Genomic DNA, 16,301 nt, shown 5'->3' on the forward strand with positions numbered 1-16,301 from the left:
CACTGAATGGGGTTAAACATTTTATTCAGTATTACATAATATATAATATTAATCTTACAATGTATTACAATTTATTGGCAACACCTGTAATTAAAAGCAGTCATAAATAATTATAAATCTAAATAACATACAATATTTACAATATTACATTTCATTGCTAATTCGTTTTTCATATTTCTTGAATAATTTCTAGACAGATGTCTAAAGTTGTTATCTACATAAAAATGATGTTCATTCGAAATCATTTATTGCATTTAATTATGACTCTTCAGCTCCTTCCACTTTCATCCTAAAAAAGTGAATAACTTTTTAAGAACATTTAAAAATTAGGTTGGTTAAACAAATCTTAATTATGACTTACTTTAATAGAACGTTATTTTAATGATGATGGATGCATTAGTAAATTATGCCCAATTATGTCTCATCCCGATATAAATGGGTGTTTAAATTTATCACAACAGTTTTGTTACTTTTTTTTAAATTAAACAGGATCACAACAGTTAATACATGTATAGCGTTTGTGGTGCAAATCTAGTAATATATTTAGTTTATGAAATTATTATTTGGGGAAATAGAGTTATAATCAAATATAAAATTAGTTTTATACTAACATGTGTTCAGGATGATTACGAATTTGATCAATTAAATCTGCTGGTCTTAATTGATCAGTACAGATGCGATGTACCGCTGTAAATAATGGAAATTTTTCTAATAAATTGTTAGCTTTTAACATTCCATTAACTTCATCAGCTGTAGCTGGTCCTTGTAATTTCTGACCACCTAGAAGTTCTTCCTCAAGTTGTCTGATGGTCTGTTAAAAATAGATACAAATATATTTTACTATGTCGCTAATTTTGAGAAAATGAAAATTAATGCATTAATGAATATGATTTATACTTTGCCACTTTTAACATATTGTTCACAAACTCTGCGGTTCCTTCCGCCGTAACAAGTGGTTATTAAATCAGCTATACCACAACTTTCAAAGAACGTTGAAAGTTTGGAACCTTTATAAAATGTATCTATAAACCTAACCATTTCCATTAGGCCTAATCTGATAACAGCTGCTTTTGTATTATCACCTAATCCCATACCATCTACAAAGCCAGCAGCACATGCTACAATATTCTGAAACATACATTACAGGTATTAAATACAAAATAATACAAAATTCATTTTATGTAATAATATCTAAGTATATGTACCTTTAAAGCTCCGCATACTTCAACTGCTTCACAGTCATCAACAACCACAACTCTAAAATTGGGAGTTTGAATAAGGTCTCTCAGTAATGGTGCCAGTCGTTTATCTCTGCAGCCTATAACAGCAAGAAACAATTATAATGAATTATGGATATATTAAAATTTGCTAGTATGTACATCTAACGATTTTTTGCTGAGTTTAGTTAGTATCTACACTGCAGGTAATAACATATGAATTAATACATTTATTAAAGTATGTTCTACAAATGATTAACAGTTACCAATAGTGGTTTCACAGAATTTCTCTTCTGCAACTTCATTAGCCAAGTTGGCGCCCATCAAGACATAACATTGAATTCTTAAATTTTGTTCAATGATTTTAGAAATCAGCTGAATGTTTGATCCATCACCTCGATCAAAACCCTTCGTGAAAAATCAGGAATATTTGGATCAAAATGATGATCATCAAATAAATCTAGTCTAATAATTAATACCTTAATTAGGGATAGACCAACAGCAGTTGGTTTAATTTTATCTAATAATGTTGCGCATAGAGTTCGTATAAATTGATGAGGTATTACAAAAATAAGGATATCTGCATCTTTTGCAGCTTCGACAACGTCCGGAATGGCAACCTGAAAGGTACACGTGGAGTAAATTATAGAGTTCATTTATTACATAAGAATTACATCATTTATTTTTATAACATTCTTTTTGATTTTCTAAGTCACATATACTCGTGTAATTTCCTTGTACATCTGTCAAACAAATGAATCATCATTGTTGAAAATATATGCAACATTGTTGCACATATTTGCATATTTGAATATGTATGAGTGATTGCATAAGCATCAACAATCTAGAATTAATAGATTTTGTAAATACAACTTTAAAAGCTGCTTTCTTCCTTTAAATATGGAAAATTATCAATAAAAAAGATACTTGTCAAATATTTGTTATCCTCAAAATTATACATATATCACTGATTCAACCCCTATCAAGTAAAAACTGGACTAAAAGTAATCAATTTGTAATTTTACCTATAATTGTGCAACTTGTAATTTAAACACGTAGATTATTTTTTGAATGAAAGAAATCAAGAGCTTATCAGCTTTACAGCTCAATGATTTTATCACCGGACGTCAACACTTGAAATTTAAAGATCTAATTTCCGTTGTGTTTTATCTATAATGTAGATGTACGAGGTGTTTGTACTAATTTGTAAATTTAATTAGGAAGCGAATGAGCAGACCAGGATTGATGGGATGAAACTCGATTCTGACCCACTTGTCCTATTGATGCCTGGATATTTCAAAAGTCCCTTATTAAAGGATCTGGCAAAGAAATGGATGGCAGAAGAGTTTGACAGACTCTGAAATAGGATATATCCTAGGAAGCTTTTCTAGAGGAATTGTCACAACAACTATTTATGTTTACTCATTGGATCAGTAACAGGACACTGGTATAGAAAAAAGCATCTGATACTTATAGGATTAAGGGGAGAGTCTATATCCTGAATGCGAGGAAGAAACATTCCTTCATCTGATTATGTAATGCTATTATAATAGGAGAGCTTTTATAGTACTTCTATGGTACTTAACATATTAAGCCTGGATGATATCTAAAAATATTGGCTAATCATAAGATTGATCAGGCATGAAAGTGAATGAAAGACAATTTAGAAGATATGGAGCTGCCTGAGCACCATAATATGCTCAATTGATACCATTTCTTGTTGTACAACAATATTTACCTAGAAAATTGAAAAGGCTACTTGAAAATTGCTTTTCCAAAAGTGATCATAAATACATAAAGAAGTATATTTTGCAAATTAAAATTGCATATTTCATTCTGATATCAATAGATAACATATTAGCACCGTTTCCATACACTAAAGTTAGATTGGAGTAGTGGGAGAAGTACCCTACACCTACCGACTGTAATGATACTACGCAATTTGTATAGCACATGACATATGCCGTATGCGTACTGGTATATAACATCCGTCAGAACACCGCTGCGTTACAACAGATCTTCACGTGTTATATTTCAGAGTACTTTAATTAGGAACCGACCATGAGACTTAACTCCATCCTCCCCAACTTTGAAGCAGAAACAACTCAAGGGCCCATTAATTTCTATACTTGGCAAGGAAACTCGTAAGTCTATTTTTGATTACTGTTTGATTTCCAATCAAAATACTTATAATGATCTTCTATAATTAGTAAGAAAAATGATCATAGACCATCATCATCATCATCCCTCTTTTCATGTAATTAAAAAATATATTTTTCTATTGTATTTATTTTAATTAATACATGGCCACGATTTTTTAAATATTTCTTATCAAAATACCTTATTAACACTTTTTAAACCCAGAAATCACAAATTTGTTACTTCATTGGGAAGAGGGTTCTTAAAAAGATTTATATTTATTAAATATTATTAATGTAAAGTTCTCAAGAAAAGTATACTTTATTATATATTACACGATATGTGAATTAAATAAAAATTTTTATGTAAATATTGGTATGTAAGTAAATGTCTGGGTCTAAGAAGACCCACCGATGATCGTGTGAATATTAATTAATTTTATTCTTCTTATTTAAATAAAAATTGCTTAATTCTATAGGCAAGTTCTCTCATATAATTCAAATATTAATGTAATTTGGTGACTCCTTGCAAATGAACATAAACAGTAAACAGATTTGTCATAGATTCGACCTTCCGTATGGTACGTGACTGTATTACATACTGAAAAAATCGCATAGAACAAATAGTTCACATAAATTGAGGGATGACTATAGTATGAAACAATTTTTTAATTAAAAAGCTTAAGCTGTATTTATCGCCTTTATCAGCGTAATAAAGAAATAGCCGTCATCCGTACCATCTTATCCAGAATGAATAAATTACTTTGCATATTGTGCGAAGAAACGTTTAGAGATTCCATGTTATCAGGGGAGATATACAATATAGGAATGAAAATTTAATTTTAGAATTTAAAAAAATAAGCAATCAAATCACAACACTAAGCAATCAAATTTTGAAATTTGGGAAACTTCTATTTCTTCATATACATAAATACATTAATAAATAATGACATTATCGTATGATTAACTACCATGTCGCGTCGAGATAATAGGCATATAATAGTAATTCTTTAATCACTTAAGTTATAATTAAACAACAATAGTAGCAAGTAGAAGATAAAAATGACCTCAGGAATTTCTGATCAAGTCCCTAACATTTGATAAGACTTAAAAAAAAATTTCAGTTAGCCTAATCCACTCATCTCATCCTGTTATGGTTCCTTTTATATATTTAATTCATTAACAGCAGGAATGAGAAAATATAAATACATAGTTTTCTACAAAGAGTGTGCCCCAGTTGGGTCATCTCGCCAACGTTTCCGGTGATCATAATAGTGACCGAAAGTGGACCAATCCTCCAATGGCCACTACATATGAAAAAAGTTCACTCGTACAATTTTCATAGAAATATATCTTCGCCGACTGATGAATACAACCACGTATGTTCTTATCGACGAGATAACAGAATCATGCCCATCCTCAGCTGGGTGCAAAACTAGCAAGTGCTTATGTGTGACATATGCCAGCTATTTAAGCGCGTGACATATGTCATTCAAGTTGGCTCAGGTGGTTGACTTATACCCTTTGATACTGATGAAAGTAGATATGACAGCACAGAATAATAAAAAATAGTGTAATATTCTAATTTTTATAAAAATTGAAAAATATAATCCCTGATATAATAAACAATATTTTTTAACAATTTTTCATTACAGATGGGTTGTTCTATTCTCTCATCCTGCTGATTTCACACCAGTTTGTACTACTGAATTAGGACGTTTAGCAGTACATCAACCTCATTTTGAACGTCGCAACACGAAACTGCTAGCTCATTCTGTTGATAAGCTGAAGGATCATGTTGATTGGGTTAATGTAAGTTGAAGAAACAACAAAATCAAACTAAAAGAAAAATACAGAATGAGTTACCCCAGGCAAGCCACTTTGAAGTTGATTTTAAAATCCCTTAAGTCCTTTTTTCTATCTCAAAAAAATATACAATTTATTTAGATGGCTTGTCTTAGGTGACACCTTGTATATGAAGAGCACATTGCCTTTTCTAAGAAATGTTACAAAAACTAGATTTCTTCTTTTAAAGACTCATAAAAACTAGGTAGAGACACCAATCTCTTTTTGTGTCTTAAGATGTAAGGGGACCTTTTATAGGTATAGGTACCATTGGGGATAACAATGGCTCATCCTTTCATTTTTTATATATAATGATGCATAAGTTCTACTATTTTTAGATATTTGATTAAAAAGTAGATTTTTCATATCTTGCGTAACTAATGATGTATAGTGAAAAGCATATTTTACTCAGATATGTGTGCATTTATAAATATATTATCAATTCTTTTACTGATAAGGGATGTGTACACATTAATAAGAGAGTACACCAGAGAATTATCGTACTGATATTATATATTCTATTTTGAAGTCAGCAAAAATCTTCCACTAGTTCTGAATGATAAAATATAATGAAAAAGACATGAGTGATTGAGACAGTGATGATACAGCAGAAAATATGAAAACAAAAAGTAATATAAAACTGAATTTTACACATTCGAACCCACGTAGGTAAATCTACCCACACCAGAGAAGCGGCGATTTTTAAGAAAAATAAAATGGTTTGCTTTGTCCGAGGTTCGAACGTGTTTAGGAGTTCGAAATTTATGATATAAAGTAAATAATTCCTGTTTTACATAAGAATATATTTATAACAGGACATTAAATCCTACTGCCAAGATATTTGTGGAGCTTTCCCTTATCCAATCATTGCTGACCATGACCGAAGTTTGGCAGTGAAATTGGATATGATTGATGAAGAAAGCAAAGATAATCCAGATCTAGCACAAACCGTTCGTGCTCTATACATCATAAGCCCTGATCATCGTGTACGCTTGTCAATGCACTATCCAACATCTACTGGTCGCAATGTGGAGTAAGTTATATTATTATTTAGATTTATATATTATGGAAAACATGTTAACAATTTTGTTATTATTTCCAGTGAAATATTGAGAGTTATAGACTCTTTGCAGCTTGTTGATAGAAAACCAGGAATAGCAACCCCTGCTAACTGGGTGGTAAGTAAACCTTACTTTTGTTACCTGTGATTCTTATATTTTGATAAACATATTTAAAATTTTACTAATGAAATATTTAGCGTGTTTTAAAATCTATTTCGTGTTTTCTTATAGCCAGGAGAAAAAGTTATGATTCTTCCTACTGTGAAGGATGAGGACCTTCCTAAATTGTTCCCTAAAGGAGTTGATAAAGTAACAATGCCTTCTGGAAAGGTTTATGTACGCACAACCACTGATTATTAAGTAAATCTACAAATAAAGCTTTGAATAAAATATAATTATAATTAACTAACGTGATCTTAGAAGTGAAATTATAGAAGAAAATATAACACTATTTAAGTCTAATTACAACAGTTAATATGTAGGAATGTTATGTTCATAAATATAAAAACAATAGTAATCAAATTATTATTATAATTTAAAAAATATAATTGAAAAGTCTGTTGCATTTTTTTAGAAATATAAAATAAGTAATACATTTTCACAATTGAAATATTTTTTGTTAGTATAAGCTTTATAATCTGAAGTTTTAATTGTAACTTGATCCAGCTATTGTTACTACTTTACAGTGTATAATAATAAAATGTGTATTTCATAAATATCAGTTGCGTGCTTTTAATTAAATATTCATGGCGCTGGAATAGGGACGGGCATCGGAACAATCACTGGTTAGTGGCTTCAATTATAATCTAACAAACAAGGGCAATGTGTTATTTGCGATGCTTACATTGTCAGAACAACATGACAGATGCCAAACATGTCTCACATGTTGTTTGACCTTGCTAAATCATTTCAAAATATATTTCCCTTGTTTGTTATAATTGCTATGTGAAATATTGTCCTCTGCAACTGCCCCTGTACTAGTCCCTGTTTTATAGCATTGCAGATTTGAAAGAACACATAATAATTATTATTTAAAACTTTATAATAATCAAATTATAAAATTTTGTTATTTAAAGTTCTATAATATTTTACCATCTGAGTATATTTTTTAAAATATTTAATATTCTTTTGCTATAACATTAAAAATATTAAACATATTCATAGAATTAAGAATGATATCCCTAATTTGTTATGTTTTGTAAAATTATCAGTAATGATATCCTTAGAAAACAAAGACAACAGTATAAAATAAGACTTACTATGTTTTCTGGAAGCTTGTGTCCAGGAAGATATTTAACATTTTCATGCAACTGATTTATAATATCAGTTAATTTTTGGCTATTCACTATTTCTTCATAAACATACATCGTCACTCGTGTTTCAAATTTGTTGTTGTACTTGACAACATTGGCACCCACAATTTTTGCAATGGCTGAACCCCTAAAACAGAAAATACATAATATGTAATATCCGTATAATATTACTATCAGCTTTTATACATGTATAATCATACACGAATTCTCTGTTCTTTTCATAAATAGCTTTTCTTCTTACATAATTCTTTGAGATTATCTTTCAATTTATGTAATGCTTATTTTTTGACTTTAAAATTTAAATGTCTATTAAAATAATTTCAGATCTATAAAATAGTTAATTTGAACAATTCGATAAGAAATAAACATTGCTTTTAAATGTAACAATCATTTTATTATTAAAAAAACATAACATTTTTTGTCAAAAGACAGAAGTAATACCTCATCCATTATGTGAAGAATTCCAATTATACAAAAAAAAGTTACAACCTATTTGTTAGTACTTTAAAGATAATAAATTTAAACACTATAATTTATTAGCGATTTGCACATTTAATAAGATACCTCTTGTATACCTCTTGACATGTTATGCAAGCAATTCTACAAATGTCAGTAATGGAATAAAATGTAGTGATAAGTAGTTAAGAATAAGTACTATGGTCAATTATGTAATAACAAATGTAACATATTTAGTTAGAAATAATGTGAATATACAGTATTTCTATTAAGTACAGACTCCAACTTTTATTTATGAAAATTATTATAAAACTGTCAAATACACATACCAATTTCCACTCCCTACAATGCATATCCTCTTCTTTGCTGGCGCACTCATTTTGCAGTATTATAGTATTACAAAATAAGAATTTACAAATTCACGAAGGTGTTAAGGGTATCTTATGACGAACAAAGTGTTGCAAATCCGCGTATTTTCGGGCGCCGATGTACGATTGACTGACTAACCGACTAACTTACAAACTAACTTCAGCCTTCATTGATCTTAGTAACGATCACAAATTATTTTCTAACAGTTGACGTTCAGTGGACCAAGGCCAGGTTAAACGCAATCGCAAACCGTAGCCAGATTAAATTTTAAAATTAGAGATAGTATAATAATACTACAAGCGTTACAAAAGTTTTAACACTTTCAAATAACTTCATTTTCCTATTAATATAAATTACCAGTTGTAACGTTTATATAGTAAGCAAACATTCATATGATGTATTAATTAATATAATTTTAAAGGATGTACAAAAATAAATACAAAATTTCATGATACAGTACAAATAAATTATTTGTAAAATAAAAAGAGATCATGATAAAAAGGAATTGTTCAACTGCTAACATAACATTTAAAGAAATAATTAATACTGTATCAATTTTGATTATTGTAGCAAATTATCAATAATTTTGCACCAACTCATTAGTTATTATTATTGAGGTATAAATATCTTCTCTTCTGTCCTCCAATCTTCATAGATGGCATCTTGGTGAAGGGCACTGCAGTATTGAGGTATTAACGTCGTCATCCCTACATATGAAGTAAATACAGTTAAAAATAAATAAATCTGTTGTATACCTTTAATTGTAAACGTTACCCTTGTACAGTTATACCATTTACACCCTTAAGCATGCTTAATAGAAAGATTGATAGTAGAATGATAGTACAACTTAGATTGTGTAACAATTAAAATTATTTGAGATAGATAACAATATTTATAGTATACTGTATTTATATTAGTGAACTACACTGCTAACACAATATATTATAAAAATATTGGTATTATAGGTTTTTGGAAAAAAGGAGAAACATTACTCTAAATAAGGATTCAGATTAACAAATAATAGTCATATATTTGATTTTCATATTACATTGTTAAAGATGATTTCGATTTTGTAATATAACAGTTCACAATTTATATAACTGGAAATAAAATCGAAATATCGCTAGTACAATTCATCTATAGAATCTTCTTAATTTGTATAACAATTCTGATAAAATTTTAATTAAAATATATAACAACACATAACATATTTTTTACATATTACATATTATTTTTCGATATATATGGAGAATATAAGATTTGTACTTTCTACACATGTATATAGACAAAAAAAAAAATTAGTGCTGTTAAGGGTGCATTGAAATTATTGTTACATGAACTATAGTTAGTCTGATACGAGTACAGTTTATAATTAAAAATTTAAGATACATAATAAATTGAATGAATGATAAGAAATAGAGAAACGATAATTTAACAGTACTATTAAAATCATTTTCAACTACTTAAAATATTATGAGATTTATTAACAATCCATGGTCCTTTAAGTTATTTTTTTTAAACATATCTTTGTTTTTGTGTTGAATCTTCTGTTTTAACACAATTAGATTGTCTTCAAAAAATTAATTATTAGAAGATTCTTATTTAACACTTGTCATTTAATATAACAGATCTAATATAAACATTTTGTGCGTTTAATAAGCATTATTTTTATTTTTATCTTAAGATTCATTTGAAAAATTTCGCAACACCCCTTTAGATTAAGAACAACGATAAATATTCATGCGAAACATGACACCTGATGTTAATGTTTAAAAACATTTTATTTTTATCAATAAAATATAATGTGCAACATGTACCCAATTTAAAGATAATTCTGAAAAAATTTATACTGAATACAGTATGTCAAAATATTTTTCTTATATACTGTATTATAAATTTTAATTAAGTTAAAAATTAAAAAGAAAAATTATGTATGTATATATGTACATTTTTTTTTATTATTACTCAAGAGTCACCACTGAGCTATATTTATGACTATGGTCTATTAAATAATATCAATAACATGATAAAATTTTTCTGTTCATTTAGTATTATTAAATGTCTGTAAAATATAAGAATAAAAATCCTGTTATCTTGATCTTGTAAAATTAAAATTCATTTTACATACATGCATAACACTGTATTTTACTGATAAAAATAAAAAATATTTTACTTAAAAGTCCAACGTTTCACCATTTGTGCATATTCTAAACAAAAATAAGCAAATTTTTTTGGAAAAAGGATATGTATATCTTGCTATCACGCGCATGGTAACTATTTACAAATATGTACATCTATTATACATATTATATATGTATATTCATATACCATTGTGTAAATGTTTGTGTATTTTACACAGTTTTAAATTGTTTTTATACATATTTCAACAATACAACAACAACAAAGTTAACTAGGACCATGGTTAAACAAAATAACTATTACTGTGGTGATAGACATATTATTAAAGTGCAGAATTTTGAACTTATTAAAATTTATATTTTGTACTTAATTTGAAAATAAATTCATTTTAATAACACGGAGTTACTGAGATTCCAGATATAAATTTATAATATCTCAAATAAAATGTCTATCATTTTATGTCAATTCTAATCAAATGTCAGGTATTTCAATTAATCCATCATTAATTATAGTGGAGACAATTAAGCTTACATGTGTTCTGGATGATTACGTATGCAATCGATTAGTTCTGTAGGCTTTATCTCACCAATGCAAATCCGGTGTATAGCTGTGAAAAGAGGAAACCTGCTTGCCATGTTTCTAGCTTTTAACATGTAATTTACCTCTTCAGCAGTGAAAGGACCTTGCAACTTTTGTCCATTCAACATTTCTTTTTCCAATTCTTCGATCGACTATAAACACAATAATTCATGTCTATAATTTTTTATACGGTATACATTTATAACTTATGTAACAAAACTGACCTTGCCAGTTTTCACGAAAGCTTCTGAAACTTTACGATTACGGCCACCATAGCATGTAGTAATAAGATCTGCCACTCCACAACTTTCAAAGAAAGTAGCAAGTTTTCCACCAGGGAAAAACAAATCTACGAATTTAATCATTTCCATAAGGCCTAATCTAATCACTGCAGCCTTTGTATTATCACCTAATCCTAAACCATCAACGAAACCAGCACCACAAGCTACTATATTCTATACAAAGATTAAAAATAAAAATGATTTATTTTTTATGAAATTTATAAGTAAGATTAAAAATGACATTTAAGAATATAATTACCTTTAGTGCTCCACAACATTCAACTGAATCAACATCTTCAACAACCACAACTCTAAAATATGATGTTTGTATCAAATCTCTTAGGACAGGAGCCATTCCTTTATCCTTGCAACCTAAAAATTACAATGTTATTAAAAAAAATTATACTTAAGAATTTATAAAATTTCATATATTTCATATACATATTACTTCAGTCGATTTCTCAAGTCGACTATCAGTACGCTTTTTATAAACTCCATCCTCTAAGATTAGAATTGAATTTCTTATTTAGTTGCATCAAAAAAACATTTCAACCAGTTCCGTTTTATTGTAAATTTGTTCTGCTTCATTTTTTTATCAATTATCTGATAGGAAAATAATCCTTGAAATTCGATTAAGCATTAATAATTCAAATTCTCAATTGTTTTCAATCTTATTGTCAGATTACTTTAAAATTGTTTCTAGAAAATACATTGAATTATTTAATAAATATAAAATTTAAATTTTTATATGATTAGATATTTTGATAAAAATATTTTCTCTCTCTAGCTGATTAAAATATTATCTTAATTCACACATTTTGTATGTTTTACACATTCTGAACAATTTAATTTATTTCGCACAGTTGTACGTTTATAGTTCACATATTTTTTGTACGTTTTGGTATACTATAAATGTACAAACAGGTTCTTTTTTGTACTATCAGATTCTACATAAAAGCGACAAAAAAGCTCATTTATTATTGCATTTTCTATTATTGTAACAAGTATTCAAAGTAACACATTTTTTTTAGACACTCATTATACAATTTACGTATAAACATATTTCATAAATACATTGAATAGTTACCAATAGTAGTTTCACAAAACATCTCCTCAGCCACCTCAGAAGCTAAATTTGCCCCCATTAAAACCGAGACGGGAATACGAAGTTGTTTTGAAATAATGTGAGAAATAAGTTCAATACCGCCACCCTCTTTTTGATTAAAACCCTACAAAACAATAATAGATAAATCAAATAATTTGAATAGTTGCATTATTTAAAATTACATGCTAAAATTGCTGCTTTAATAGTATCGTAGTTCATTGTATCTCTATGTGTGTATTTATTTACATGTAATTAATTAAAAATAAATAGAACTATCCATTGACTTTTAACATAAGATTTAAAAGACTGTCACTACAGAGGTTTTTGTATGAAAAAATCGTTTAACATATGCTCGACCGTCAACGCTTAACACGTTCAGATCCGAGATAAGACTCGCAGCTCAGCTAAACGACGAAGTCGTAAATCAAACTGTTAAAAAAAACAAAACTAATCGGTTCGGATGCTGTTCGGTGACCGAATTTCATGTATTTTCATGCCTGAATGATCTTACGACTTCTTAAATAAAAATTGCCGCCTTTCTAATACGGATAGATCTACCCAGGTGAATAGGCGATTGTCCAGCTTCTTGCACTCAGAAGCCAGCGTATCAACAACTTTATGTTTTTGTAAGACTCTGTCATGATTGATATAATATTTCCTTTTACATATTATGTACATATATTTATCTTGGACAAATTGTTTTAATTTTTTCAAATATACTTCATTGTAAACTGTCTTCTCAAGTCATTGAAGGGATGGGCCATGTTATTAAGGGATAGGATTGACTTGGAAACTGTAGTTGGATGATTATAGAAAATTACCACTCACAAACTTCTCAGGTGTAGAATAAATGCTTGGAATAACATGTGGGGGAGGTCCGACTGTTCTTTTCAACGGTTTTAGCGGTAAACTCAGGGAGCGCTTTGACCTTGAGAAAACATGTAATGAATTTAAAAACTTGATATCTAAAAATACTAGTATGTGGTAAACAGCAGCCAGAGTAAGGAAAAATTCTAACTTTTTAAACAAAGAGTAATAGTATTCAATGGCTTCACGAATTTTCCATTGCGAAGAAATACCGCTATAGTGACACATAGCAGTTCAATAATTAACAGATATTAATATTATTAGTCAATTGTAGTATCTGTTATAATGACGAGTACTTATCTCAATTTGCAAGAAATATAATTCGAGTTGAGTTAAAATTATACCTTTATCAAAGAGAGACCCACTGCTGTAGGTTTAATCTTTCCTAATAACGTGCTACATATCTTATTTATAAATTGATGTGGTATTACGAAAATAAGAATATCAGCATCTTTAGCAGCTTCTACAACATCAGGAACTGCAACCTGAAATAACAAAATGATATTAGTTATTGGTATTTCTAAATCAATTTTATTGATAAGATTTATAAAAATAACATAATTCTTAAAAACATTATTAGCATAATTAAAAAACTATTTCCAACTTAGTGGGTTTTTGATATTCAATCTGTAAACATTAAAAGAAGAATATTTTCTGTTAACTTGGTTGTAGTCAAATCCTTTATACAAAGTTATTGATATTAAAAATTAGAAGACTAAGTATGCATATGTAGAGGAAATAACTTTATCAATCATTAAAACTAAATTGAATAGTAAAAAACAGCTTAAATATCAAAGAAAAACTTTATAGTTAATAAGATGATATACAATTTTAAATTATCTGGAATTTTATCAATTAAATAAATACAAATGGACTTAAATTACAGAAAATTATCTATAGAAATTATCAATTATTATTCTAATCATAGGTATAAATAAGGAAACTACCATACATTTAATTACCCTTTGTTAAAAATGATTTAAATATACAAAGAAGAAATGTATGATTCATTATCTTCCATTCAAGCAAGTTACATAAGCAGAATGTATGGTTTATGTAGAATGATTTAAGTCAGCAAGGTTATACGACGTGTAATACGTTCGTATATATATCACGTGTCGTGTAAATTAACTTTTTGAACTTACATCATCAAGAAATTTAAATAAATTTCTAATATAAAAAAAATATAAATAAAACGTTTGCATTAATATACCTGTAATAAATACCATGATTTGCATATCTACAGGAAATAAATAATAATAATGTGCAAAGTATAAGATGTTAAGTAATATAGTATTTAAATATATTCGTATAAAGAATCAAAGCTTTGGTGTTTACATTTTAAGAAAAAATAAAATTGTACACATTGTCATATTTATCAATACGATGATTTTGTATATTATTTATAATATAACTGATACTGTACATTTTTTGTAATATTTAAAACGTAGATATCAAAAACACGTGTTCAAATATTTGATTGATGTACACGGAAATACAAAATGAAGTCAAAAGTATTTTAAGATTTTTCATTTCAATTATTCTTTAAATGTTTTTAACAGTTAAACGGATATTGCAATTAATTTAATTATTTATTGTTGAATTACTTACGTACCACATTTGGCGGAAGTGTATGTCCTGGAAGATATTTTACATTTTCGTGTGTTTCGTTAATAATCTCCGTCAGTTTTTTTCCGTTGATAATTTCTTCATAAACATACATTGTAACACGATCCTCAAATTTATTAAGCTTATTGGCATTAGTTCCAACTATCTTAGCAATAGCTGAGCCCCTATAAATCGTACATAAAGAAAACCATATAATAATTATGTTACAATTACTATTTAGACAATATTATTCATACAAACTTAAAACATGGAATTAAATATTTATTTACATAAAATAATATAAACGAAATTAATATTTTAAATCTGAAATATGTGTTATCCAAGACAGTTGATTGTTATGGCAGTTCCTTATAAACAAATATTTACTTCTAAAGATCATTTTTAAATTTAAGCCTAAAATTATATCATTAATTCTAGTTTACATTAATCAATTTTATATGATAGTGTAATTGCATGCAAACTAAATTTATTATGAATTCTGAAATATAACTGGAATTTCAAATTTATTTTGCTAAAAGTGGAAAATAAAATAAAAATGAAAACTTTTGTTAAGGAAAACAAGTAACAACTATGCAAAATTCCAGTTGGTTTTCATATACATAATACACATGAAAATCAATTGTAACACAAACAGTTGACTGCAAATAATTAAATCAATGATAACCAATTATTGAACAGAGCTAATATTTGAAAAAAAACGCACCAATTTCCTGATCCAATAATGCAAACACGTTGTTTAGCTTCCATTATTTTGTTTAATAGTAACAATAAAGATGTGAAAATGAAAACTAAAATGGATCGAAAACCGATGTGCAAAACTGTGCAGTTTTAAAGCAGGGGGGCGACTGGACAACTCGGAACTCGGAACGCTAAAAGACTTGCGCTATTTTTCGTGGAAGTGGGAGTATACGGATTCCAACGATTAGTGATAGGCGCCCCGTCGCAAGCAAATATCATCACTTAGCCAATCAAAGTCTGATATGATAAAGACGAATGTTATCTCTATTTTTATGTTTCAAAGGTGCAATTTTGTTTACCCAGATAATAATTTTTATTTATTTATCTACGTAATCCTGCATTATTTCAAAGTGATAGCTTAGAATATAAGATTAAGCTTAGATATAAGAATATACATGTATTTAACTTTCTAAAACCAGAATGTTATTTCAAGTGAAATGAATTTACTTTATTAAATGATAAATCTTTTAGTAAATATGTTAGAAAACATGGAAATAGCATTATAATAATTATGTAAGAAGTCTTTCCTTCATTTTTTAACTTCTTATATTTAATAAATTGCAA

At 28.1% G+C, this 16,301-nt stretch overlaps 3 protein-coding genes across 4 annotated transcripts; 1 reads left to right on the top strand and 2 right to left on the bottom strand.

The window, feature by feature from the left end:
• Positions 1–7: 7 nt before the first annotated feature.
• Positions 8–8,502, bottom strand: LOC117601828 (glycerol-3-phosphate dehydrogenase [NAD(+)], cytoplasmic). Its single transcript, XM_034319031.2, has 8 exons — positions 8,360–8,502; positions 7,521–7,701; positions 1,697–1,837; positions 1,484–1,625; positions 1,206–1,318; positions 898–1,128; positions 612–811; positions 8–289 (listed from the first exon to the last, which is right to left on the bottom strand). Exons 1-8 carry the CDS (start codon positions 8,407–8,409, stop codon positions 259–261), a joined length of 1,089 nt encoding a protein of 362 aa, XP_034174922.1. The 5' UTR covers positions 8,410–8,502; the 3' UTR covers positions 8–258.
• Positions 3,203–6,641, top strand: Tpx-4 (thioredoxin peroxidase 4). Its single transcript, XM_034319032.2, has 5 exons — positions 3,203–3,361; positions 5,011–5,167; positions 6,016–6,233; positions 6,303–6,378; positions 6,493–6,641. The coding sequence occupies exons 1-5, from the start codon at positions 3,279–3,281 to the stop codon at positions 6,619–6,621; spliced, it is 663 nt and encodes a 220-aa protein (XP_034174923.1). The 5' UTR covers positions 3,203–3,278; the 3' UTR covers positions 6,622–6,641.
• Positions 8,408–15,867, bottom strand: Gpdh1 (Glycerol-3-phosphate dehydrogenase 1). 2 transcript variants are annotated; one of them, XM_034319028.2, is made up of 8 exons: positions 15,703–15,867; positions 14,986–15,163; positions 13,715–13,855; positions 12,486–12,627; positions 11,658–11,770; positions 11,342–11,572; positions 11,070–11,269; positions 8,408–9,106 (listed from the first exon to the last, which is right to left on the bottom strand). In XM_034319028.2, the coding sequence occupies exons 1-8, from the start codon at positions 15,744–15,746 to the stop codon at positions 9,049–9,051; spliced, it is 1,107 nt and encodes a 368-aa protein (XP_034174919.1). In that variant the 5' UTR covers positions 15,747–15,867; the 3' UTR covers positions 8,408–9,048. The 2 variants fall into 2 exon arrangements, with proteins under 2 accessions (XP_034174919.1, XP_034174920.1); XM_034319029.2 differs by lacking the exon at positions 15,703–15,867 and having other exon boundaries at positions 14,982–15,122.
• Positions 15,868–16,301: the final 434 nt, after the last annotated feature.

This window comes from Osmia lignaria, chromosome 13 (assembly GCF_051020975.1).
Source record: "Osmia lignaria lignaria isolate PbOS001 chromosome 13, iyOsmLign1, whole genome shotgun sequence".
Taxonomy (NCBI): domain Eukaryota; kingdom Metazoa; phylum Arthropoda; class Insecta; order Hymenoptera; family Megachilidae; genus Osmia; species Osmia lignaria.

What these genes read in the sequence shown, in the direction of transcription:
- Tpx-4 (XM_034319032.2), top strand. Translation starts at nt 3,279, where the DNA reads ATGAGACTTAACTCCATCCTCCCCAACTTTGAAGCAGAAACAACTCAA. An exon ending in TATACTTGGCAAGGAAACTC is followed by an intron (nt 3,362 to 5,010) that starts GTAAGTCTATTT and finishes TTTTCATTACAG; the next exon opens with ATGGGTTGTTCTATTCTCTC. An exon ending in CAACCCCTGCTAACTGGGTG is followed by an intron (nt 6,379 to 6,492) that starts GTAAGTAAACCT and finishes GTTTTCTTATAG; the next exon opens with CCAGGAGAAAAAGTTATGAT.
- LOC117601828 (XM_034319031.2), bottom strand. Translation starts at nt 8,409, where the DNA reads ATGAGTGCGCCAGCAAAGAAGAGGATATGCATTGTAGGGAGTGGAAAT. An exon ending in AAGTATGCGGAGCTTTAAAG is followed by an intron (nt 1,129 to 1,205) that starts GTACATATACTT and finishes TGTATGTTTCAG; the next exon opens with AATATTGTAGCATGTGCTGC. An exon ending in CGTAATCATCCTGAACACAT is followed by an intron (nt 290 to 611) that starts GTTAGTATAAAA and finishes TCACTTTTTTAG; the next exon opens with GATGAAAGTGGAAGGAGCTG.
- Gpdh1 (XM_034319028.2), bottom strand. Translation starts at nt 15,746, where the DNA reads ATGGAAGCTAAACAACGTGTTTGCATTATTGGATCAGGAAATTG. An exon ending in ATTATTGGATCAGGAAATTG is followed by an intron (nt 15,164 to 15,702) that starts GTGCGTTTTTTT and finishes TACGATTTATAG; the next exon opens with GGGCTCAGCTATTGCTAAGA. An exon ending in GTTTTGTGAAACTACTATTG is followed by an intron (nt 11,771 to 12,485) that starts GTAACTATTCAA and finishes TGTAATTTTTAG; the next exon opens with GTTGCAAGGATAAAGGAATG.